Source organism: Gopherus evgoodei, chromosome 3 (assembly GCF_007399415.2).
Source record: "Gopherus evgoodei ecotype Sinaloan lineage chromosome 3, rGopEvg1_v1.p, whole genome shotgun sequence".
NCBI lineage: Eukaryota > Metazoa > Chordata > Testudines > Testudinidae > Gopherus > Gopherus evgoodei.
This window is the reverse complement of record NC_044324.1, coordinates 92620631-92647210: the sequence shown is the minus strand read 5'-3', so window position 1 is coordinate 92647210 and position 26580 is coordinate 92620631. Positions and strand designations below refer to the sequence as shown.

The following is a 26580-nucleotide window of genomic DNA, read 5'->3' as shown; positions in this document are numbered from 1 at the left end:
CTACTGATCTGGGCCTACTCCCCTTGCCCCCGTTGCTTTTCATTTCTCTCTGCGGACGGGCCTATGAAGATAATTTTTTTCAGAGTACTGCCTGTTGCGCCCTTTCCCGGTGCAGCATGGGCGTTGTAGTTTTCTCATCTCTTTCCGTGCTTGCTCTGAGCGAGTTCGGTGGCAGCGAAAGGACTACAAGTCCCAGGATTCCCTGCGCGGGTGGTGGGCGCATCCGCTCGTGCCGGGCTGTGGCCGGGTCGCTGCGCGTAGCTGGGGAGTCAGCTGTTTGCCGGAGAATAAAAGGGCGAGAGGGGCGTGAGGTTGGCTCGCTACGTCCCTGCTGTCTGTGAGGGGGGGCGGGGACCCGGCGCGGGCGGGCAGAGACATGGCTGAAACAATCGCGGACACCAGGCGGCTCATGAGCAAACCGCAGAACCTGAACGACGCCTACGGGCCGCCCAGCAACTTCCTCGAGATCGACGTCAGCAACCCGCAGACCGTGGGGGTCGGCCGGGGCCGCTTCACCACCTACGAGATCAGGGTCAAGGTGAGGGGGGCGGTTGGGCTGCTGGGGGGGGGGCGGGTCTATGCTGCCTCCCAGTGACCCCCAGGGTTGCGTCTCCCTTCCCCCGCCGTGTGCGTGGGGTAACGTCTGCGCTGCCTACTCCCAGTTGGACCCTGTCCCCATCCCCTCGGGGCTGTAACCGTGACACGGCTGCTGGGCTGAAGTCGGACTCCACCCCCGCGCCGTGCTGGGGCTGCGGATCCCCCGCGGTGGCGCCGCGTCTCATTCACCATCTTGCGGCTGGGAGGGCCCGTGCTGGCTGGCGGGCGGGCCCGAGGCCGGGCTACGAGCCCTGCGTGAACAGCTGAGGTGCTGCTGCCTAGCTTGGTGCACCAAACCTCCGCTGTTACACTGTGTTCGCACCAGGTGTTAAACCAGTGGCTCTCAAACTTCTGCTGGTGACCCTCTTCACACAGCAAGCCTCTGAGTGAGACCCCCCCCATAAATTAAAAACATTTATTATATATTTAATACTATTATTCATGCTGGAGGCAAAGTGAAGTTTGAGGTGGAGGTTGACAGCTTGTGACCCCCCCCCATGTAATAACCTTGTGACCCCCTGAGGGGTCCTGACCCCCAGTTTGAGAACTTCTGTGTTAAACCTCCACCTCACTCATAGTATAAACATCGCATAAGAGGGGAAACTTGAATCTTCCTTCCCTCCCACTCCACCTTTTGTGGGGTTAGCACTGAGAGGCCAGAGTGGGGCTTGGATCCAGTGTGAGCCAGTCTGCCTTATGGAACTAGGGGAAAGCTTGATGATGGCCTTTGTATGGTTTAGGTTATCTAACTCTCCTCTGCAGGGCACACCAGTTAGCAGGGATCTCATTTGTGATAGTGACAAGTTTGTAGTGGTGGTGTAGCTGTGGTGGTCCTGGGATATGCAAGAGACCTGGTGGGGGAGCCAAGATGAGCAAGGTGTGAAAAAATCTTTTATTAGACAAATTTCTGATGATGAGGGAGACAAGCTTTTGGGCTTACCTAGAACTCTTCTTCAGCTCTGTGTAGCTTCAATGCTTGAATTTCTCATCAACAGAAGTTAGTCCAATAAACAGTATTACTTCACCCACCTTGTCTCTAAGTGAGACAGGTCAGGTTCACTTTAAGGAAGATATGTAAAACAAAATTATAATTTAAAAAAAAGCAGCTTGTCCTATGTCTGGGTGTCAATAGTTTGTCAGGCTACTGGAGCTCAGGCCTTCTGTAGGCATATGTTAGCCAGGAAGATTACTGATGTCAGGTAGGTGTGTGTTTGCCAGGGATGATAGTAGTGCTGAATACATTTTATTGGTGTAATGGGGCTTAGCTAATAGAAAGAAGCGTGGGAACTTCTTTTAGATAAGCTATTCCTGAGAAGTGTATGAGAGCTGTGTGGTAATGGATCCCATCCTTATGCAGAGCAAAGGAGCTAATTTTTTGGGGGGGGGGGTGTGGGGGAGTGAGGGGAGTCTGAGATGGATACAGGCTTATTGATGGAAATAAAATGCTGTAAATAAAACTGCAACTGGCTTTTTGCTCTTGACTAAGATAATGAAGAGACAACTTACAAATAAAGTGTTGTCTTGTAAAGTGTTAATGTATGTGGGTGCTAACTAAATTTTTTTGTTGTTGCTCTAGTAAATGGGGCAGTTGAATTGCATAGTAGCAATGTAATGCTAATATCAAACTGAAATATCTTACCAAACCAAATGTCTAAAAGTGTCTATACTTGTACTATCAAAGCAATGGGCTGAAGTAAACTTTCTAATAGTCTGAATTACTACTTAACAAACCACTGTCAGAAATATGCTAACTGAAAATGGTGCCCACCTTGACATATGAGCAAAATATTGAATCTTTAACTTGAATTGCAATTTAAGTTCATCTTTACTGATAAATGGTATGTATAAAATAGGATAGGGAGAAGTAGAGTTTGACACTTCAGTTACCTAATGTGTATTCTGTATGTCTGTTACACTCTAAATTGGATTTTAAAGGTACTAGAACCTAAATTCTGAAATGCCTGTGAGTTTGGATGTATCTCATATACTTACTCTTCTATGGAATACCCTCCTCACTCCCTTTGATTCAGAACTATTATCTTAAAACATTGGTCTCACTTGTCTTGTCTAACATAGACACATGTAAAATCATGGCCCTAGTGAAGTTGATGGGAGGTGGATTTTGCCTACAATATTGATGTAGTGCAAGACTTTCTTTTTAAAAAAAGTACTAACTGGCTGCTTAAAATTATTTACAGGAAGTGGAGAGGGGTGGGGTGGGGGTGGAATGGGTCCCACCAGCAAGGGGCAGTGTTCTCCTAAACCCAGTCTTCTGCCAGGTTTGATGGAGAGGGAAAGGGAGAATGCTAGGATTTTTACTGGAGTATTGTCCTAAGACTCTGTTTTGAGGCTTAGTTGCTCATAACTCTTTTGAGTAGTAAATGGCTAGTATGTGTCATGTGGAGCTCTACCTCTTCTAGATGCTGGATGGTAAGTGGAACCTTGTCTAGTCTCTCCCCTCCATAGCCTCTTGTCTACTGTTGGGGAGGTAGAGGAATAAACCTGTGCTACTGTACTCCTCCCTACTCTCCTCTCCCCTCCCAGGGGTGGGAGAGAGATCCTCTCTTGAAGCTGTTCTTGATGGCTTCACTACTACCCACAGGGTCATAATTAGAAGAAATGAAACTAACCATTTCTCTCAATTTTACTCTGCAGCTGTTTGGGTAAGCAGCAGTGATGGTACTGGAGCTGCCAGTCTCTAGACACAAGAAGATAACATTGTCAACCTTGCAAAGTTGACAATGCATGTGAACTTTAGTCTCTAAGGTGCCACAAGGACTCATAGTTGTTTTTGCTGATACAATCTAACTTATCTTCACAAACAGTGACTAGAAACTTTAACTTTAAATGAAAGCTTTAATTATGCAGAAGCTGCTGGCTTAATTCTCTGTACATGTACAAGAGAGCTTGCTGCCAGTCAGCAGAGGAGACCTGATACAGTAGTTGGCTTTTTATGAATTTTTACAGCTTATCTACAGTAGGCCACTCGTAGAGCTTGGAATCCAAGGTTCGAATTACTCCTAAACTACACTTTATCTGAGAGCTTGGAAGCTTTGGTTGGCAGTGTTTGATATGACTGTTGTATAGAATCAAGTTTTGAGTTCACAGCCTATCCACCTCTTGTTTTAAAATGCTTATCACTTAACTAGCTAAAAAGTTGGTGGCTGAATTTCAGTTGGAAGGATCAAGTTATTTCTAGCAAGCATAAACTTCTGATACTTAAAAGCCACTATGCATTAATAACCCCACTTGCCAGTATTAACTTTGTGTTTCTTAAAGCATAGAATGTTCCTCCAGCATCTACAAATTAAAAAGGCAACTGTTTCTGGGAACACGTCTCACAAATAAAACTGTTAGCTAAGTTCTCAGTCATGCTTTTTTGTGACTAGACAGAACTCTATAGTAGTCTTTCCGCTTCTAACATTTCGATTGCACTGACCATGACATTGGAGTTGAATAAGTGGTAGAATTTCATGTTTGTTCTATTCTTGCAGCACTTCAATCTTTTTTCCCCCTCTGAAATCCAGACAGGAAAATAATAGTGACTATACTTGAAGCGCATGTCTTTAATGGGTGTGGTGATATGTTTTATACAGCTAGGTGAGCACTTTAGCTTTGAATTTGTGAATGCTTAACCAATGGCTCAGGATGTTTCTTCATAAGCTGTGTGTGTTCAGACTCCTGTTGAACAGTACCACTTGATTTTGGGTGAAATATTTGAAAGGGTATAGGTCTCATTGTCAGTTGACTTAAGCACTGAAGGTGGATAATCTATGCTTCAAAAAAATGTACAGGCTGTTTTAGAAAAATAAACCTAATGGAAATTGACCATGGTCTAAACTTGAGACAATGTTTCAGCTTCCAGTACTTCAGTTTTTGCAGATGACTTAGGCAAGAAGAGTTTACATTGTAGATTTTATGCCAGGAGGATTAAATATGTTGGGGTGTGTGATCTGCCAACAGCTTGAACAATACTTGTGGGGCTCTGCAGTATGAAATATAGTATTGTAATATTACTGCATTCTTTCATAACTAGGCAGTGAACATGTAGTGTTGCCTAGCTTTTATACATTCTTTGCAAGATATTGTGTGTCTTAGAGAAATAAAAAACTCAGCTATGCTTCCTGTTGGAACTTTTCTTGTACAAGAAAACTACATGCTATAAGAATGTTGGCTTTAATTCTAGTTCAGTTCTGCCTTTTAGTGTGTGTTGGAGGGGACAAGAGAAAGCAGAAACATTAACACAATCCACTGTAGTGGTGTTGTGTTTTACCCTTATGGGCTTTTCAGAAACTGATTATCAGAGGAGGAACAAATTTGGTGCTTTTTTAAATTGTATGTGTGACTTCCTTTTATTTTCTGTCTCCTATAGCTTTTTACTTAGCGGAAAGTTTTACTACTTTACTTACAATAAAACTCTCTCCTAGATTTGCTAAAAACATACTGTTGAAAGGCAAGTGCAAAATTGAAAATATATTACAGGATGCTAGCTTAGGAGAAATGATTAGAATTTCAACTTCTGAAAGGGGAGGAGACTTATGAAATAGTAACCTATTTCAGGACAATGGGAAGCAGACAAAATATGCCCATCCATTCATTTCTGAATGATTTGAGTATGAAGTCTTCATTAGGAAAATTACCTGCATTAACAATCAGGATACTGCAGTGTTGTCTCCACATTCAGAATCCTATAAAATCCAGGAACTCCAAATCTTTAGTTAGCGGAAGCATTGAAGAAATGCAGTTCATCTGCTCCATCATTATATTGATTCTGAACACTTAGATTTGGTTTACACAAATTGATGCAGGTCTTAATGGTGTTCATATAAATACTTCTACTTTGTATGTAAAATGTAGTTTTCTACTCATGTTCTGTCCTATACTGATTAGAACTTAGTAAAATTAATCATTGTTACATTTGCTAGGGCGAGTAGGCATGTGATACCAGAATATTTCATATACATTGTTTTTTGGCAAGCCATCTAAATTCTTATTAGCCTGAATGTCATACTGTCATATTTATCTTTCCCCAAACTCAGAACATCCAAATAGAAAATAAAGAAGCCTTGTAATATCAGATGTCCTAGCTAGGATACAGCAGTGTCATGATGCAGGGAGGGAAATGGCATGGATACCATGACTTTCCTGTTTGTCCATGTCTTGTCTTTGTGTCCATGATTTTAAAACACAACTTGCAGAGGAAGCTCCCGTCCCATGGGGTTGGAGCTGGCTCACCACTCTGGGCATTGTCACCTGGCACATGGGTTCACAGCACTGTTAACACAAATTCAGCCTGGCCATCCCCCAGCCAGGCCTACTTTGAGTGAGTGGTGCTGCAACCACTTGTGCCAGGTCACAATTCCTAGAATAGTGAGCCAGGCCTGCCTCATGGGATGGGAGACAAGAGCTGCCCCAAGGAGTGAGTATGGGGGCAGGCTCACTCTCCATCTCCTTCCCCTTTCTGCTCTTCCCCCCCGTCCCTGTCTCATTTGTCATTTTTATCAAAAACCCATAACTGTTACTAAATTTATTAGACTGCTCCATGATTTTCATGTTTGTGGGTTTTTATACCAGGACAGATCTGAATCCCTACTCAGCCTTATGAAAACTTGACTTGATATTGTCAACTGCTTTATTTTAAGGGAAATAAAACTTAATTGTAAAGGAAGCACTTTCTCTCTGAACTAAGTGACCATTGTAGCATCAGAAAGCCCTATACTTGCAAGAAGTAACTTTGTGCCTCTGCTGTCTAGCCATTTGAAAGACTTGCAATGATTACTACTCCTTGATATCAATCTTTGTGCCTAAACTGTTGTGTGAGGAACTCCCAAAGTACCTGTAATGCAATCCTAACTGCACAATGGAGGATTAGCCTAGCATGGGAGAATATTCAAATGGCATAACTAGTACTTCCATCTCTGTGCCCTCTGATGTAGAGATCAATGTCCAACATAACCTGGAATGTGTAGTTACAAGGTAGAACAGTGGAGAGCAGACCCAAGACTGTTCTAAACCATGTTGGTGACAAAAATAATGGAAAAACTGGCTCCAGGATCAAGGAACTGGAAACAACAAAGTCCTTTTTTGGGTCTCAAGCTGTACCCAGAACTTAAGCCCTAAGTGAACAACCTACTGGAAAAGATACCAAATCAGTGCCAAAGAATTCATTCCATAGCTGATACAAAAATAGGTAAAATCCCAGGATAGTTATGAAATAACAAACTGATTATCACTTTACTCTAGAGCAATCAATTTTTGTCAAGTCAGTCAGTTGGCTGGCTAAGATTTTTTCTAATTACATAGATGTGAAGAATTGCTTAGTTTTTTAAGAATTTATGAATACCAAGTAACTTTTGTACACTAGTTTTTCTATCTCCAGTTAGCTGAATGTTTCATACACTCAGATTCCTATGTTTGTAGGCTCATCCTGAATGCAGTAAAGGCATATGAAAACTTCTGGCCTGTCTGACTGGTATAAAACACTGTAGTACTTCATAACCTGCAACCATGTACTCTAGCTTTATATTTAATAGCAATGGACAGCTGTGTAAAATCATTTTTGCTTGATCATTATTGAGAATAAAACATGTCTTGATTTAGGCTGCTGAAGATGCAAAACTGCTGCTCCCTTGTGACATAAGTGATGTCCTTTCAGTCTTTGGTTCTCCTGAAAGCTCTTGCTATCTCAATTTATATTTGCCTTGTGTAATCCTGCATTGGTTACAATCTTGTATTTTAGAGGGAAAACAAACTTTGAGGCAGTAAGATCAAATGTAGAGGTTAATGGACTAAATTCTGCCCTCAGATGTTTGACTTACACCAGAAAAATAGAGTAGCACTCTATTTATAGAGTATGTTTTGGGAGCACTGCACACAATGGTGCTCCCAGAACATACCAAACTATATACAAGTAGCTGCTATAAAAGCTTGTTGTTTTAAAACTTGGGAGCTGATGTAAGCAAAGGACAAACTATATAATACCAATCTAGTTCATATTTTAGATACTCAAGTCTTCTCTTCTGAAGTTAGTGTTGCTAACTCTCATGTGGAATAGAGGCAGCTTGTGATGGGAGACTGCAATCCGTGGGTGCTGGATATGGAGAGACTTCTTGGTTTGGTGTAGCATGTGGAACTATGCTACAGAAGCAATGTAGCTTATACTCTTTTGATACTCCATTCCACAAGCTAAACCCCTCTGACCGATGAGCATTCTGTGCAAGCCTATAGCAAGTGGAAGTGCTAGGACCTCTAACAGGACTATCCCTTCCGCCTTTTAGGTGGGCTTCTGGCTCCATCTCTCAGCTTCTCCCCAGAAGCTATTTGATAAAATCACCTGGGAGAACAGTTTGCTGCCTTTTGGCACCAGCCACCCTAGAGTTCTACTCTACTTCACTGAGCCTCCTTTTTGACCTCTATGAATGTCAGTGCCTGGTTCTGCTATTGCTGATAGCTTTATTTAGGAGCAGCGGACTGAAACTGAGAGCATATTCTGCTAAGAATTGTCAATAGAGTTCTGATCTAATGCATGTTTTTTCATACTCCAGGCAAGAAGGTTGTAGTGCTGTAAAGCATCAGTATAGACAGTGCACCAGTGCTGGGAGCCATGCCCCTTGTGGGGATGGACTTCTTTAGAGTGCTGGGAGAGCTCTCTGTGCTGTGCTGCAACTACAAAAGCCACGTTAAAGTGCTGCTGCAGTAGCACTGTAGTGTTGCTAGTGTAGACTAGCCTGAAGTCAGTGTTCTGTTTAGTGTTTAAAGCTCTGAGCAGCACCATGAGCACTGAAATAATCTACAGTCTTAAAGACAACAGTGCATTTGTAAGGCTTACTCTGCAACCAGGTGGACTAGAAGCTTATTTTAAGGGAGTCTCAGTTCTGCAGAAATTGATAGTAAGTAGCTTAACTCATCAATGACAAGTTGAAAACTTATCCTGACAAGCAGGCTTGGAAAAAAAAAAAACCAACGCCTTAGTCTAATGTGCCATAGCTTGAAGTATGAAATTCAATAGTAACAACATTAGTGGGTGTATCCACAAGCAATATTCTTATAAAGTTGAACTCTGTATTTGAATTTAAAGCAAAATGCTTTCAATATAGGAATTTCTTTGTAAGACTACAGCACTGTAAAGTTCTTGTCTGACATCGCTTCTCTTTATATCCCATTAAGTGGCAACAAGGGGAAGAAGAAGATTGTGATGCAGGTGTATATAACACTAGTTCAGAATGTTCAGAGCAAGCAAGTGTTCAAAAAAGTTAGTCTTGCATGACCTTACTGGACTTATATCTAATTAGATTTTGGAATCCAAAAACTTTCTTTTCTTTTCTGAGGAGTATATTGGGTAAAGTAACTCAAGTGTAAAGGCAGGTCTAAACATCTTGGACAGTGGAAAAACTCCTGGATTTTGAGTAACAATCCATCTACTCTTGAGATTTTCCTAGGGAGACCTTTTACTGTAGCTTCTGAATTTGATTTAATAACTTGATAGCTTTTGCCTTCCTACTTCAGAACTCTGGTAATGTCAATATCTTCTCTGGATGTTTACCATAACAATGAATGGGCTATATGTTAAAGCCCTCAATTCTCCAGAAGTTGGCTGGCAGAAGGTAATGGAGGAACGCAACTCCAGGCCTGAATGTTCCTGCTTGACAGTGTCAGAGCTCCCCTGGGATGATGCACCTTTTGTTGGGGGATGATGGGAGGCTTTTTGTTGATGAAGAAAATGTTAGCTTTTTTTAATGGGTCTGAATTCAAAGCATTTCAGTTTTTTTCATAAAACTCAAACTTTGAAAGTTAATGGCATATAAGCTTATGCTATCAAAAGTGAACTAAATCCATTTTTATCAAGACCTACCATAGCTTACTTCAAAAGACCACATCCGAAGAGGTGCTATGGCAACAAGGCAGCTCAGTGCTCCTGGCTGTTAAGAGGAGAGTGTATGGTGGGGGACAAGTATTGCAATGTTTGAATTCTACTTGCAGATAATTTTTATTTTTGACTAAACAGATACTGAAGAAAATGCAAAATTCCTAACTCATGCAGTTGTGGTGGTGAGCTGCCAGAGCATGCAGAATGACTTACAGATGGAATGTCAACTTCGGCTTTCCTTCCTCTCTGAAGTAACCCAAACAGTATGCAGATTGTCTTGATGTCTTTTGCACGAATGTTTTCAAAATGCATACTTGTAGTAGGAACAAGGGTGGCTGCTGTGGAAGGGCTTCTTTAGATCAATTGAGTACGTACTTAAACACTTCCTAAAAAGCATCTAAAGCTTGATTTACTTTTACTTCCATAATGTAAACTTCTGTTTACAGGCTAAATTTTTAAACCTCTAAATTCAATTCCTACCTGATTTACCATATGTATAATCTTGGTTGGTTCTTTTTTAAGCCTGAAGGGGATTAGACCATATTCAATGGCAACAGTTGGCCAAATTTCAGTTCAATGATCAGCCTTTCTAAATTAGTATTCAGCTTTTCATTTGCATAACATAAGTGCTGCTTTTTTAAAAAAGTGCTTAAATCCTAAGCTGGGCATAGCTGTTACCCCAGGTGACTTTTTACAACCAAACTAATTGCATCTTGAAAAATCAGGCTTCTGGTATTGTCTCCTCATAACCAAGAACCAATTCTGAGATGTGCATGAGACCTGGAACTCTCATTGAACTTGAAGTTGCAGGTGCTTGGAACTCTGTAGGAGTTGGCCCATAAGTCACTGATTAGTGCACATGCCACTATGTAGCCTTTTTGAGAGGGGAAATTGATTGCTCAAGTACACAAACCTGTCCTTGGTCTAAGCAAACATAATCAGGTTCATAGCTATACTCCTGCTTCCCATATGCTGCTAGGGAAATGTTTCTTAGCAGAATTAATCTGTTAATATAGTAGATAATAGGATTTTACTAAATTCCATTTGACTGTAAGCTAGCAGAATGGAGCAGAGCAATGCAACAGGATAGGAGTTATAGCTGATCCACAATGGATTGGAATGGAAGAGACCACTGAAGTGCTAACAATGGCAAATCTGACAAATTAAACTCCTTGAGTGAATGAAACTAAATGATGGTAGCTGGTAGCTTCTCTTGATTATAATTTATTTCCTTTGAAGTTCTGGTGTACTGGCTCAACCATATCAAACATCAGATTTTGTTTGTAGTGCAAATATAACTTACTGGCTCTCCATAAACTTCTTGCAACAAAAATGTAAGCACTCTTCATACTTAAGTTGAAACAAAATACTGCAGGTATGACTTGCTACATATTATGCCTTTTTAGGCTTGGCTTTGAATTTTATAGCCCTTCCATTGTGTGTAAGTGGCTTATTACTTCAGAGAACTGCAGAATAAATATTCATTTGTATTCCAAATGCTCCAATCGGGACTGGGCATCCAGTGTTTTGGATGCACACCACAATCCTTGACCTGAAGAGTTTACTCCCAAATACAAGGTAGATGAAGGGTTTGGGAAGGAATGCAGTTTGATTAATTCAGGTATCTAACTTGTTTTTGGTCCTTTGTACATTAGTGGAAGACAAAGGTGGGAGGGGGTGAATCAATAGGAGTGAAGGATATAGAGGGTAGGGGGAGCTAGAGTTCAGCAGGGCTGTGAGATTGGATGTTCATACCAATTTGATCAGCAAATAAGAGAATACTCAGGTAATTTCAGGACCTTTTTTCCTCAGTTTCAAAGGTGCCTCTATTTTGCCCCATCATATGGCTGTCTTAGCTTCCAGCTCCTACCAAGAGTGGGGAGTCCTTGTGCCCTGAGGTCAAACTCTGCCCTTGGAGCAACATGGGCTAGAGGAGGGAGTATGGATTACAAAGGAGCTGGTTATGAAAGATCTCCAGAGGCCAGAAGTGCTGCAGATTCACATGGATGCAAGTTGAAACACTATTGGTGATAGTTTCTTTAACAAAACTCATTCCATGAGTTGAAATATAAATTCTTACCAAGACTGCTCTTCTAATGAAGTGGGGAAACAAAGCACTGGTTTGAACAGTCATATCCTGTGTACACTACAATGAACATCTGATGGTCTTTGTCAAGTAGATGGACCCATCCAAAGTAAATTGGACTCCTTTGGAATCATGAGGGTTACAATCTTTAGCAGAATAAATCCTTGATGTAATTCCTTTCTGAAGTAACTTGGAGTCCAAAGATGCCTTTGGTTTTTATCTGTCTGGTTAGACACACCTTTAGTTCTTGTTAGTCTTGCAGAGCCAATCTTGCTCTAAAAGAGTGAGCTGGATTGTGGTTAGTCACTCCCTCACTGACTCAAAGTCCAGATTGCAGAATATCTGAGTGACCCAGAAAGAATGCATTTGGACTCTGATTCTAAACTGAGTTTGTGGGGCTGGCACTTTGCATCTATAGCATCATCTCAGAAGCATCTGATTGCACTTCTAGTATTTAGTTTCTTTTAGAGAGCTGTGATGCTTTGGGGAATCTGTAGAATTCATGAATTCTGGTTTATATTGTGATTTTTTCCTTATGAAAATTGCTGTATAATGGAATATCTGTGTATACCTATATGTATCCACCATTGCTGACAAGCTTGTAACCATGTCTCTCCCAGACTAGATACAGTGGAGAGGAGTTACCCCTAATGACTACTCTGGGTTAATAGTTAGTTATACTAAGGAGGCTGGGTACAGCTGGGAGAAGCCATTTGCTCCAGCTTGCCTGTAAAGGGCTGGGGTTTGGAGAATGGAAAATTACCAGAAGCATGACTAAAGTTGCACCAGTAACAGCTGAGTCCTTTTGAGACTCTCAAAGCCACAAAGGAAGCTTAGGGCAGAGGCAGGAATGCTTTTTGTAGTAGAAGCTTGGTTTAGCTGTGGGATCAACCAAAGTCAAAGTACGCTGGCAGAGAGGGGTTCCATAACTAAGAAAAGCCATGCGCTGTAGCAGGACCCTATATATTGAGGGCCCTGAGTGCAGTCCAAAGTATTTTTCAGAGTGGTGAATAAACTGTTATACAGAAATACCCCCTTCATATATTTCTCATGCTTAAGTGAAGAGCAAGGATGGTCTAGAATCCTGTACAAAGTCTGACATCTCACATTCCCTGAAGTTAACCGTAGACCCTGAATGCCCATGTGGATGGGTTCTGGGAGATGGTATGTTTAAGCTATGCAGGAGTCTGGGGGGTCAGTACTGATTCTAGGGGCTGGGCAACTAGACCTTGAGGTCTAAACTCTCAAGATGGAGTGCTGGATGGGGAGTCTATCTCCTGATCATGTCCTTAGGGACTTTAAGCAAAGGGCAGTGTGACATTCCCATGGTGTTATCTGGGCCAGTGATCTGCAAGGTCACCAATCCTTGACTCTGGGAGCCAGCCTTTACCCTGCTCTGCTGTGAGAACCCCTGCTCCTGGGCTGTTCATGTTCAGCCTCTAGCATGTAAGCTGCTCCCAGCATGTGGGTGAGCACTTTTGGCCAGCCACTGCTTGGATTCTGCAACCAAATGACACTAAACAATATCTCCAGTCCCAGGCACAACCCTGGGAATCTCCGTCTTGCATTGTCCAGTTAAGCTTGCAGCATCCAGCGGGCATATGAGTTCATCAATTTAACAAAGAAATTGATATGGACCAGGCTTGTTCTCCCAAGGGGAGTCTCTGACATGCTTCAAACACATTGCTTCAGGTAGACTAAACCAATGAATTAACTACAAAAGAGATTTTTTTAAGGGATTATAAATCAAAGCACAAGTAGTCTGATTTGATCAAATGAAATAAAAGCAAAACACATTCCAAGCTGATCTTACTCTTTTAGTGACCTTATAAACTTAGATGCTTCTCACCACAGGCTGGCTGGTTGCTCTTCAGCCAGGCTCTCTCCTTTGATCAGTGCTTCAGTCTCTTGGTGGTGTTTGTAGATGGAGGTGGAAGAGAACATGGCAAACATCTCTCCCTTTCATAATCATTCTTCCCTCTTGGCTTTGCATCCCCCTTTCCCCCACTTCAGAGTCAAGTGAGTATTACCTTATGGTAGCCCCAAACTCCCCAAAGGAAGGGGAGTGACTCCAACAGATCCTTTCTTGCTGCCTAGGCCAGTGTCCTTTGTTCCTGTGAGGCTGGGCTGGGTTTGTTCCATATGTGCCCAGATGAGGTGTGAACTGCCCCTTTGCTCCTGGAGAGTTTTTTTTGGTCTGGGCTTGTTTTAAGCCATGAGGACACATTTTCAGCCTCAAACTAAATACATGAAATTACTGTAACGATGCACCGTGCATCATGAGCCTTCCTAAGACACCTAATATATGACGAACTTTGTGTTGGATGCCACACAATCATATAAGAATGAACATGGGGCTGCAGGTTATTCTGCTTGGGTACAGTGTCACATAGTGCATGAACCTTGTTCCGACTCTGGAGTGGTGAGGTGGGTCACCCTTGTAGCAGCCTGGTGAATACAATCTGACTATGCATTGGATAGCAGTTTGTAAGCAGTAAAGGGACCCAATAAGTATTTAGTTGACCCTTTTGGTCATAGATGGGGGGTAGGGAAATAAAATAGTTTTTTAAAAAAAGACTTCAGGGATTTAAGTACTTCAGCTCTTTTGTGGTCCCACTTTTTTAACATGAGCCATAGCTAGCCACACTTACTGATGCAATACTATCTTAGACTGATGCAAAAAAGCTGTTTTCTGTTTTCACCTTTTATTAGACTAAGGTTAGCTTAATTTGATAGGTTGGCTCACCAGCCTTCATCAAATTTAATGAATTTTTCTTACAAGACTAATGCAAACTTGTGCTGTACATCAGAAACAGTTAGTTGTAACAATAGCTACTGGAATCCATGGCAATTCTGCCTAATCTCATGGGTCATGATGGCCTGTGGCTGTTACAATGAGTAAGTGAATGAAAGGTTAACCCTGCTGCAGCTCATATTAGCCAGAGACTCTAGTAGACTTGGTTTGAATCTTTCTTGCTGGCATTACCTGGTGCCATAAATTATGCCTCCTTGCACTGTTTTAGCAGGATCCCTCTTCGTGAGGAATTGGGATCCCAGCCCTCGCCTGTTGGAAATGACAACTTTAGCATGAATCTTGTGGTACAAAATAGGCAGCTGCCTGGCTAGATCATCTGATGCCCTGCTCTTGTTTCTTCAGCAAAGGTTGAAAGGGGTGCATCTTATTGGAAGGGGTAAAACACCTTTTGCATCTTGGGACTTTGGGGTCACTCGAGCCCTGCTGTGCAGCTCCTGTAAAGAGGCATGTCTAGCCCACTTCCACTGGGAATACAAGCCAGGTTAACAGAGGCCATAAAATGAGAGCTGCGTGGGTGAGAAACAAGAATGCAGAACAGTGCTTTCAGTCTGCAGACTTGCTTGAAAGGAGATCCATTCAGATGTATCAAACAGGTGTACTTCTGGGAAATGAATAGTGCTGTATCAGCACTATTTAAATGGCTGTAACTGCTGCTGTGATTCTACTTCAGAAGGAATGTTACATGAAAAAGGGGTTAATACATTGCTAGTCCCTTTTCATAGCTTCCTTCAGGTTATGGATTGAAGAATAGTAAAAGGTGCACCTGACTAGTACACTCTGTCCAGTCCACATGACTTATCCTCAATTTTCAGTTATGAAATACTTGCTGGATGTATAACCCATTATGTTTCTCAGGTCTTTGAGCAGTAGATTTAACCAGTACCAGTAGACACTTTCACAAACACTGACCCTGTGGCTAATTAATGCAGTTTATTTCAAAAATGGAGGAATGGATGGAAGTTGGAAGGCACAGGAAACAAACTAAGTGTTGAAATAACTAAACTAATGAGTCGGATTTAATCACAGCTCTGTCAAAAGTTCAAAAGGGAAAATGTGGAAGGTAAAATGAGCTGAACTGGCCCTTTTACCCCAACATTGTACCTGTAAGCCTGATATGTTGTTTAGAGATTAACTTTTATAGACTTCCGTACCCAGAAGTATGAAAAATCTTAGGGAACTCTTTTCATAGGCTTGATCTTAGCATTGAATAAAAGAGCAGCTAATCCCTTTTGTTAAGTAACTTGAGAGGAGGGAATCTAAAATGTGAAATCTCACCTGCAGAAAACACTCAATATTGTAAAGGCCTTTCTATCTTTAGACACTTACAAAGACTTAATATTTTAATGTGGAAGGTTGAACTCAGTTAAAAAGCCAATAGGTGAAATCAGAGAGAAATAATCCAGTGCTTTATTTATGGGAATCCTCATCCTGCACTCTGGGGGACCTAATTTATTCCCTGCTGGGGATAAGAATACTGTTCTATACAGAAAGCCAGCACCTTTAAATATAAGCCTGACTTTTGGTATAATAGTCTTGTTAGCTGCATTTTTGCTCTTAGTCATTTGTACAATAAACAATGTTGTGGTTACCTGGGAAAGAACTCAAGTGCTTTCAAAGGTCAGTGAGCTCAGATTTAGTGTATGAAACGTGCAGTGTTGTCCACACAAGCATCTGTAAAGCTGCAAGGCTGTAAGTAGCAGTCTAGAAGTTCAAATATTTCAGCTTAATAAACAGAATTGCTTTACTACATTAGGCATAATACAAGCACTTTGACTGGCAGTTACACCTGTGTGTGCAGTGACCACTAAATAGCCTATTTCTCTTCTATATAGAAGCAGTTTCAGAAGAGGTAGTGCAATTATAGGCAATTAAACTTGTCCTGAGTGGCTGAACTCTTCAACCTCAATATCTCTTGGGTAGTCGTCAAGCTTAACTACCCACTTCCTCTCTTTAAATGGAAGCTGTCTGAGTTGGGCCCAAAATTTAACCATAGCTTACTAGTTTATATAGTTGGTAACTGTCAACACACATTTCAAAACCAAAATGTTTCATCAGCCCACCGCTCATCTGTAATTTTAAGGTTGCTCACAACAGTGTGACAGGCTAAGGAGTCTCGGCTCTTCCTGTGTAGTACACCTGAGGTTCACACACTTAGTTGCTTGTGTAGTGTGAACTAACCATACAATTGGAGCAAATTATTAAGGTGCTGTCTGTAGGCAGCAGAAGGGATTGCCAGAGGATCTTCTACCTGCAGCATGGAATAGACACTCCATGGGCCTGGACCTAATTTTTAAATTCTTCTTCCCTCCCCTTGCCCCACCACTAGCAGTGTTCTTCCCCCTTCCCCCATAGGGCTTTCCAGAGTTTCACAGTGTTCTAGGCATCAATAGGGAATTGATCAGATTTGTTGCATAAAAAACCTTCAGGCCAAGTTCATGTGCTTGCAAAGGAGCCAGACTAGATTGAAGGGCATTAACAAACTGTTAATGTGTGTTAGCAGGGTGCATGTGGACAGTTAGAGTGCAGCAGGCTAATGAGGCAAAGATCATACCTTAGCTTACCCAAACATTTAGTTCAAGGCATCTCAGGTGGAATGCCCTGCCCTCCTCTCCACTAGGGCACTATCCACCTGAGGATATCAGAGCCTGAGGGAATTTACCCTTTCACTCTCCTGGACCAAAAAGACACCAGATTCATTAGTCAGTTCCTGCTGCCTTGATCCCCCTCCTGTTTCCTCTTCCCCAAGCTTCCCACCACCCAGGCTTGCAACCTCGATGTTGCCTTTTACTCCCCTACCTCCAGACTGCCATTGAATCCTATTTTCCATCACCACTAAACCCTGGTCCCTTGCCTTGGTCATCTCTCCCTGATTCTTGTAACTGTCTGTGGCTTTGCTCCATCTCCATTTGCCTCTCTACTCATGTCACTCACTATTTCAGATCTCTGCACAACCCTCCCCTTGCTTTCTGCATTTAGGGCTGACTTCTCACCTGTAAGGCCCTACCCAGTTCTTTCTGGTCCCCTGCACTTTGTTCAGCCCAAGCTTCCCTTCCCACTATGCCTTCATATTCTTTCACCCAACACCTTTATGCTGCCTTTCATGCCCCTGCCTTCTGTGTGGAACAGTGTCTCTCCCTCTTTCCATATGTCACATTTCAATTCCTCCTTCATTTTCCTCCCTACTGGAGCTTCTGAGGTTCCTGCACATATCTCGTGGTGTATGCTCTGTAGGTCTGACCTGCTGACTGGATCTGCAATGGATCATAAAGCCCTTGGGGCAGGGACTTGGGTGCTGCAACAGCTTCCCCAGTGCAATTCTGAACTCTTGGTACAAACCTCACTGCCACTCTGAAATGGAAAATGCTGAATTGCTTATGTAGGCTGAACTGTATACACAATGAGAGAATGGCATATTAAGCTAAGTGTAGGCAGGAGCAGGGAATGCCAGATTCTTCTGTCTACAGCACCTAATAGGACCCCACCAGTAAAATCAGAGTGTTCCAATTTGCTAGCTTTTCACCAGAATTCTGCCCACTGGTACTTAGACCATTCCTTGAAATTTTGGAATTGATTGATTGCTGTAGTGAAAAGTTATCATGTTAGGCAAAGAGGCTGCCGTCCAGTTGAGTGTAGGGGCCTAGCTTTGGTTGGCTAAACCCATTCATCAGTCAGAGTGACTCCCCCAGGATGGTGGGTGTATGTGAAACAGCAAAAGGGAGACCAAAATCTCAAGTGTAGCTGTCCAGTATTTGCTATTGTATATCAAGTATCAGAGGATAGCCATGTTGGCCTGTATCCACAAAAACAAGGAGTCTGGTGGCTCCTTAAAGATTAACAGATTTATTTGGGCATGAGCTTTCATGGGTAAAACCTCACTTCAGATGCATGGAGTGAAAGTTAGATGCAGGCATCCTGACTGAATTGGCCCTGTCAACACTGGTACTCCACTTGTGAGGTACTCCCTTCTCCATGTGCCATTATGTATTTCCTGCATCTGTAACTTTTCACTCCATGCATCTGAAGAAGTGAGGTTTTTAACCCAGAAAGTTTATGCTCAAATAAATCTGTTAATCTTTAAGGTGCCACCAGACTCCTTGTTACTATTGTGTATGTAACCTTAGTATCTAGGCACTGCTGTTCTCAGCAATGAGATGAGCCAGGATTATTATTAGACAATAAGATGCCAGTAGGATTCAGTGAAGTAGAAAGAGCTTTAATTTAACATGTGTATCTAAATGTTGGCTCTGCTCTTGTTTATAAGTTCTCGGCATAAAAACATACAGAATCTCAAACTATGAAAGTAGGTTAATTACTCTGACTTGGTAGATCTCCAGCATTAATATTTCCCTTTGTCAGTTGTGAGCAAGTTGCTCAGTGCAAGTTTGTCTGATTAGTCTTGTACATGATGTGACTATCAAACTTTTCCTCCATGTGCACTCTGTCAAGTGGCCTTAATGTGGTAGTGGGAGTCAAGAATTCTTCCTGAGGTCTAATCCTTTCTGACACTTATGTGCTGAGTCACACACCTCTGTCTTGTTTCCTCATCTATAAAATGGATACTGCCTCTGAAGAAATGTCAAGGACTAACATCTCTACAATGATCCAACTATGGAAAGTTCTAAGTGGAAGGTTATAAGTAGGATGAAGACTTTTTTTTTTGGTGGTGTGTACCAGAGGGAAAGTGTCCAATTGCCACCTTAGAATCAAGTACCACCTCCTGGTTAAAAATAACTGCACACAGGAAAACCTCTTCCTTATCCCTTCTGCTTAAGAGCTGTTGTGGGAATCCTGATGAACAAATACATCTTGCATTGAGTCTGAGTTTTGAAAGATCTGTGGGGATTCCAGTATTTAATGAGTCAGCTCTGTAGGCCTTCTCAGGAGCATGCCACAGCTAATCAGAGAACCTGTCCTTAGAGTCACTAATGACATATTGCAGTTCTTGACCTAGGAAGTGAGCACTTCTAATGACACTGAGGGTCAAGATTAAATATTGCTGAATGTGAACTGATGGGGACCCATTGCTAGGTCTTTCATATTTCACTGACCTTAACAATCACAGGTTATTTATGGTCTTCCCCTTCTCTCTCAGGTCCCAACAAATTGCCTAGGGACCAAGTGATATTTGCTGTAAAACACCAGTCTTTAATACTAACTAGTAAATAATTATGTAGCCTATTACATGAGAAGTTTGTAGTTTTTGCTTGTAGTCAAGCTTGTCTAATAAGTATCACAAGACCTTATCAATTGCTTATAAGCTATACAAGGCTGAAACATCCTATGTTGTATGTCTGCCTTAGGCTGGATTTTGTGTGTCAGTCACATAACTAGGTTGGGGGATGGCATGGGTGGAAACACCCATGTCTAAAAATCTTTCATTGGGAGGCTGTAGTGCCTCCATGCTCTGGAAGGACTTCAGATTTGGCAGGGGCATCACCCTGGAGTCAGATACCTTTTTCGCATCCCTGGAAAGCAGAGGTTCTCAAACTGGGGGCCAGGACCCCTCAAGGGGCCATAAAGTTATTACATGGGGGGTATGAGCTGCCAGTCACTACCCAAAACCTTGTTTTGCCACCAGCATTTATAAAGATATTACATTAAAAACATGTTTTTATATATTTATAAGGGGGGGTTGCACAGAGGCTTGCTGTGTGAAAGGGGTCACCTGTACAAAAGTCTGAACTCCTGCTGTAAAGTCTCTAACTTACTGAAAGTATAACCCTCTAAAAAAATCAGCCAATGAGTGCTTGTGGGCTTGTTAAAAGCTGGTGGCTAAATTCTCTGAAGCTTCAGTGAACATGCTTTATCCCCACAGAGCAGCTGAGCAGGACTTTCCTTGTAATTGCTGCATCTGGCTGTTGAGAGCCATTGTGTTGCCAGACACCAGAATAGAGCAGGGAGACTCTTCTGTTCCTTTTTTTTTTTTCCAGGAATGCTACTGATGTTGCCAAGTTAAGCACTTAAATTTCAGGACATGCTAGACATAAGGTTCCCTCTGCGATCTTAATTTGTATGCATTATGATGGTCCTGTGGAAAAAATTTGACCAGAGACTATTGCCTCATTCAGTGCACAGGATTGACTGCCCACTGAATGGGTAGCTATTCAATATTTTAATTGTCATTCAGTGTGTGGCCCCAGTCCTATTTACCATACACCATCCAACATGTGCCGAATAGAAAGTTATTGTCTCATGGTCCACAGTATCTATTTGAACACCCAAAAAAACCAAACCCACCTGTGAGGCTTTTGGTTGAAGTGACTTGCCTAGTATTGCATTACAGCTCTTTTGCAGAGGCACAAATAGAATACTGTTTACCACAGTGGTATTCAGCTGCTGTAGCCAAGAGATTCTGCTCTGTTCCTGCAGTCCCGTGTCTCATTCACTACACACCTTCCAACTTTCTGAGGCAGAGGTCATACAAATAACGCAACCATGATTCTTTCCCAGAGTTCAGTCTGTCCTGTGCACAAAAGACTTTTTTGTGTTTTGAGGGGTGGCAGGTGACAAAGTATGTGATCATGTAATAGACGGTATCAGTGCATCCAAATTCGCAACTTTAATACTGGCATTTTCTAACTTGAATGTTTTGACATTGCACATCAGTAACTTTTTTCTTTAACTTAAGAGCAATGATGAGAGAACATTGACACCTTTCCCCCTTGTTTTTAAGGAAGAGTATTGGGGATGTCATGACTCAGAACTTAGCAAGAAACTTCTACCTATTTTTGTCATTCCCTCCCCTCAACTAGATCAGTTAATCACTTTGAAAGTGTAGTCACTTACAGTGATCTGTCTTGTATTTCAGACAAACCTTCCCATTTTTAAATTGAAAGAGTCTACAGTCAGAAGAAGATACAGTGACTTTGAATGGTTGAGGAGTGAACTCGAAAGAGAAAGCAAGGTGAGTCAAATGCTAAAAAGTAAATATACAAATCTACTTGGAAAGCTTAATTATCACAACATATTAAGCTTGAAATTATCTACTGGGGTGCTGAAGACCATATAAAAGCTGTAAAGGGTCTTCAGGTTTTAACTCCAAATTTAAATGTAGTAATCTTACTGTGTGACATTCAGGTATAGAATTGCTTTTCCTATATGGGCAACTTTCTTCATTGCTTCAATGTAGGCAAACATTCCTTTTTCACAGTCTAAATGTAGTGTTGCTTATTGAGGGGGTGGGGGATTGGTGTGCATTTAATCTCTGTGCAGGCTGAGGTTATGGTTACCTTTTTGAAATATTGTTTCAGGTTGTAGTACCACCCTTACCTGGAAAAGCTCTCTTCCGTCAGCTTCCTTTTAGAGGAGATGATGGAATATTTGATGATTCGTTTATAGAAGAAAGGAAGCAAGGTCTTGAGCAGTTTATAAACAAGTAAGTTTGAGGTTTATTTCTTGTCTTATGAACATCTGAGTTTTTTATTAGCTCGTTTTTATCTTAGTGTTAAAAGGTGGCAACATCATGTTTTAGAACAATAAACAAGCTCAAACCACAAGTTTGTAAACATATTAAAATATCCATTTTTGAGTGTCATGTCAGATATTCAGCTCTTACTCATTCAACTCATTCAACCATGTTGTCCAGAGTTCTGTTTTTTGCGTAATTAATTTATGCAAATTACAGCATTCAGAGAAGTTCTACTTGTATTATGATTCTTGGAAAAAGGTACGTTCCATCAGACAAACATTTAAGCTTGCAATGGACTTCCAGACACTTTGTCTTAATCAAGTAGTGTTTTTACATCTTCAAAAGACCACATTTTTTAACATAAAAGAAAAATGTGCCCTAGGACATGAGCTGATACTACCTCACGTCTGCAATCAACAATCTGGTACATTATATTACTTAAAATATCAATTTGAAGCTACTAGTTTGAATCAGTTGTCTAAAAGCTAAAGTAACCTAAAGGCTTGTGCCAGGAAGCAGAGTTGGCCAGCTTTCCTTTTTTCTCTCCGTATATTGATCCAAACACACTTTAAGTCTAAGCTTTCTAATACCATTTACTGTGAAACAGTTTCAAAGGCAGTGTTTTAAAAAAAAAAAAAAAAAGTAAAAGCCCTACAGCACTCCCACCTGTAAAATTAAAGTATACCTCATCTGTTTTCAGAACCAGTGATGACTAAAATAAAAAAGGTAATCTGGAAGTGATCATTCTGAAAGATGAGCATTTATAAAGGACAAACAATTACATTGACATTTAATGTCATTGAGACCTAAACTGCATGAAACTTTCAATGCTTGGGATTAGCACAAATGTCTGACACTTTATAGCAGATTGGTTAAATGGTTTGGTTTGCTCAGAGGCAAAATGTGTTCTCCCCTGTGTGTATATAGATTAGAACACCACTTCAGAATTAACAGCTCAGGCTAGGAACTTTCAAATGTGGTCTGTCAGTTCAGCTGCACTCAAGAGGCATCAATACCTGCATTAAAAATCTGCTTTTATCTTGTTCTACAATTTTAAACTATTCAAGATGAATTTAATTTTTCCAGCAAGTTTGTGGGCCTCAATACTGTACTCAGTTGGATTAGCTGTCTCTTGTTTCACCAGTGTGCACAGTGCAGACATCAACATTGATAATGCAGCCTGTACTGATTTAGTAACTACACAAATTCAAGAGAAAGAAGAGAGTGCCTGGTCCAGGTTGCTGCATCTTCTGGATGATTTGGTGTTTGTCTGTCAAACCTTTTAACTCAGCCTTTCCACCAAGTGGGACAAGGAATTCTCATTCTCCATATAAGAGCAGGGTGACTAACTGCTATTGCCAAAGAGAGGATTGTCAAATTCCTTGCACTGTGCACCAGAAATGTAAGGCTTGATGCTTGGATTTGTCTGGTAAGGTTGGCGGCCAAACTGAAGCTGCCAAGATAACAGCTTTTGCTGGTAGATTAGCTGACCTACATAGCCAAAGGTCACTTCAAAATGTGGAAGGATTGCTCTTGTGGAGAATCTTTACAGAGCCAAGAGCTGTGGAAGGCCTCTTCAGGCCATTGACCTCCCATGACATCAAGTTGCTTGCATGCAGTGGAAAGTGCTGGTTATCAGAATTACATCCTAGCTGCATGGGGTGGCAAGTGTCTCTCTTCCATTCAGATCCAGAAGAAGCTCTGACTAAATTTTATTCTAGAACATGTTCAAAAACAAGTACAGGCTGTTTTGCAGGAAGTGAGACTAAGTCCTCCATAATCTCTTAAATGATCAAAAATCCATCTATAATCAAAATTCACAGATAAGCAAAGTAAGAAATACTGCCTGACTTATTTCTTTAATATAAGAATATTTACTTTGGACACGTGGTGTTAGACTCAAAGTTAGCTTTATAACCTCTTATTGAAGAGTCTGATCCTCCCCATAATTTCCCACACAGTGAAAACTTATCAATGATGCTTAAAACAATAATTTTGTTGTGGTTAAAATGTAAATAGATTAAAATTTCAATATTTTAAATAACTGCCAAGCCTAGTCATGCCATAGGTCATCTGTCTTATCGTGGATATTGGGAATTTCTATCAATTCAAAGAAAAGTTAAAGATGGTCATTCTGGGGACTCCTTTTCTCTTGGAGAGGAATGGGAATCTGAACCTTCTGATCCCTGCTTGCATGTTCTGACCACAGGATGACTCTCTCCAGTTTTCAGTACAGTAGAACTACTAATCTTGGTCTGGAGTCAATGCTGCTCAGTAATGGTGGCCTAGTTCCCTGACCTGAATGATTGGGATGGAGGACACTACTATGGATGGTATTGAAGAATCCATCTCTGCCACCACTACCGAGTGCTAAAATCTTAGGATGTGTACCCTGCAATAAAGCACCTACAGCTGGCCCATGTCTGCTGAGTTGGGCTGTGGGACTATTGAATTGCAATATAATCATTCAGGTGTAGGCTAGAGTAGGGCCTACAACCTTCTCCCCTCCCAGGGGCCCAGGCTCCAGCCTGAGCCCAAATGTCTACTCTGCAATTTTATAGCCCCTAAGCCCAAGTCTGCTGGCACAGACCAGTCATGGGTGTTTTGTTGCAGTGTAGACTAACACTGGTGTTGGTTGCTATATCAGGACTCTAATCCTTACTGGACTAGAAGAATACCTACATGCACTGCTGGAACTTACTTCATCTTGCCCTGATGTAGGAAGGTTTTTTGATTTGTAGTATGTCTGAGGACTTGCCTGACCCAGTGAATCAGTCCTTGTTACAAACTTTGGATTTGGCCTTGGCCTTGTTAGACCAGATTAACTAACTAGTCTGTGTGCAGCCACTGTCCTGTGGAGATAATTAATAAAGGAACACATGAACATGCCTTCTGTAATCTAACTGCTTTCCCTCCATGTTTAAGGACACCTGGCTCACTGGAGAACATCCTGTCATGTGCTGCCAATATATGGTATAAACGCAAGTCTCCCAGGGGTCAGGATGGGAAATTGAGGAAACACTTGAAGTCTCATTCTTACATAATGTGGTGTGTGTTAGGTGTATGCATTTCTTATCTGGGGTTGGGGCTTTAAATGTCTTCACATTTAGAACCTGAAGGGGGTTTTAGCAAAACATATTAAGCTTTTATTTTACTATTTTTCTGGAACTAATTTTTTCTTTTCTTCCTAGAGTTGCTGGCCACCCTCTAGCACAGAATGAACGCTGTCTTCACATGTTTTTACAAGATGAAGTAATAGACAAAAGCTACACGCCATCCAAAATAAGACATGCCTGAATGCTCTAAATACAACCTCAAAATAAATGTTAGTGATTAATGCACTTGGTTTAAGAGTTTATAGTTAAGCATGCTGCAGATACTGGCACAATAAGCCTCCACTATACTAACATGAGTGCGCTGCTCAGTCTTTGCATTAATTTTATGGCAGTAAAGAACTAACTTGCTTTAGCTAAATCACTCTGTGAATCTCATGATTATACTGGCATTAAAGCTATTTAGAGTCCATCCACACTACTGATGGAGTTCTTTCCACTCTTACCTGGAATGACCCTCAGAGTTTACTGAGTTGGCCTTGAACTAGCACTGTCCCAGTGTCACATGTTCACTTGCATTTGATTAAATCACTTGACTTGTTAAAATAACTGCTATATTATCTGTCTAACTTTTGTGTAGAGACCTGAGGCACTCTGTTTCAAATATCCCCATGTGTAAGATAGACACTTCTGCAATTGTCTTCAAGCTTGTAAGACACTTTATACTGAAATGAGGGAATTATCTTTATATTCTGTAAAAATAAAAAACAAATTTATATACTAAAATCATTTGTCAAAAGTTGTTTTGAAATAAAAGTGAAAATGCACTTCCAGTGAGTCTCTTGTTGATGCTGACATTGAGTGGGGGAGGGAGAGATGTTTTCTTCCCTCACATTGATTCATTCATCTCCTGAGCAAGCAAAATGATTAGCTCAGCTCTAATATAGTATAAATGTGAGACTCTTCACTTCTGGTAGTATCCATCCTCTTAGCCAGTAATAGGTTACAAGTTCTTGCCTTATAGTAGTGCACCTGTAACAAGGTGGTGGCTCAGAATGCTTCAGCTGCATGAAAGTGAGTAAAAGGTCACATCTAGAAAACAGTTAACTTGAATTGCAGAGTTGGTCACTGGCTCTAGCTGGGCTAACTGCATTGCATCTACTGCTTTACAAGAAGGTGGGAGGGAGCAATGTTCCTACAAGGTTTTCCACTATCACCGAACTTTCCTTGAAAAAGGAGGCTGAGTTGTGACCAAACTGTAGATGGAAGCCAGTTCATAGTTGGATACAACTAGCATGCTTACTCCTTGTACTGAAAACTGAATTGTCGAGGAAAATAGTTCCCTTAGTTAGTGGAAAAGGAACCTGTTTCAGATGAACAGAACTGTAAACTTGGATAACTGCAGATACACCAGCCTACATGCTGTTAAATCTATTTTTATTATCAGCTTGGGTTTGTAAACCCTGCAAATCTTTGACAAGCTCAAAAATACTGAAATATCTTGGCAACTTGGACTAGAGTAGGGGCTGGTTCTTAAAATGTAGGAATAAATCAATTTTATATACTAAGAATTACCTATTAGTGAGTCATTTGACAGAACCGCATTGGTGGTTCTCATTCTTTTTTAGTGTTACACAACTTCTGTTTTAATGTAAATGAATTATTAATCTTGGTTTCTTGAAGATTAAGTCAAAGAACAGCCATGAGCTTCAAGTAATTCTCTGGACAGTTGCAAGGGAATGAGAATACTGAAAC

General features: G+C 41.3%; 1 protein-coding gene across 1 annotated transcript; it reads left to right on the top strand.

Annotated features, from left to right (window-relative positions):
• Positions 1-202: 202 nt before the first annotated feature.
• SNX3 (sorting nexin 3) lies at positions 203-25658 on the top strand. Its single transcript, XM_030556068.1, has 4 exons — positions 203-538; positions 21173-21268; positions 21615-21739; positions 24964-25658. The coding sequence occupies exons 1-4, from the start codon at positions 377-379 to the stop codon at positions 25067-25069; spliced, it is 489 nt and encodes a 162-aa protein (XP_030411928.1). The 5' UTR covers positions 203-376; the 3' UTR covers positions 25070-25658.
• The last annotated feature ends 922 nt before the right edge of the window (positions 25659-26580 follow it).

What these genes read in the sequence shown, in the direction of transcription:
- SNX3 (XM_030556068.1), top strand. Translation starts at nt 377, where the DNA reads ATGGCTGAAACAATCGCGGACACCAGGCGGCTCATGAGCAAACCGCAG. An exon ending in CCTACGAGATCAGGGTCAAG is followed by an intron (nt 539 to 21,172) that starts GTGAGGGGGGCG and finishes CTTGTATTTCAG; the next exon opens with ACAAACCTTCCCATTTTTAA. An exon ending in AACTCGAAAGAGAAAGCAAG is followed by an intron (nt 21,269 to 21,614) that starts GTGAGTCAAATG and finishes ATATTGTTTCAG; the next exon opens with GTTGTAGTACCACCCTTACC.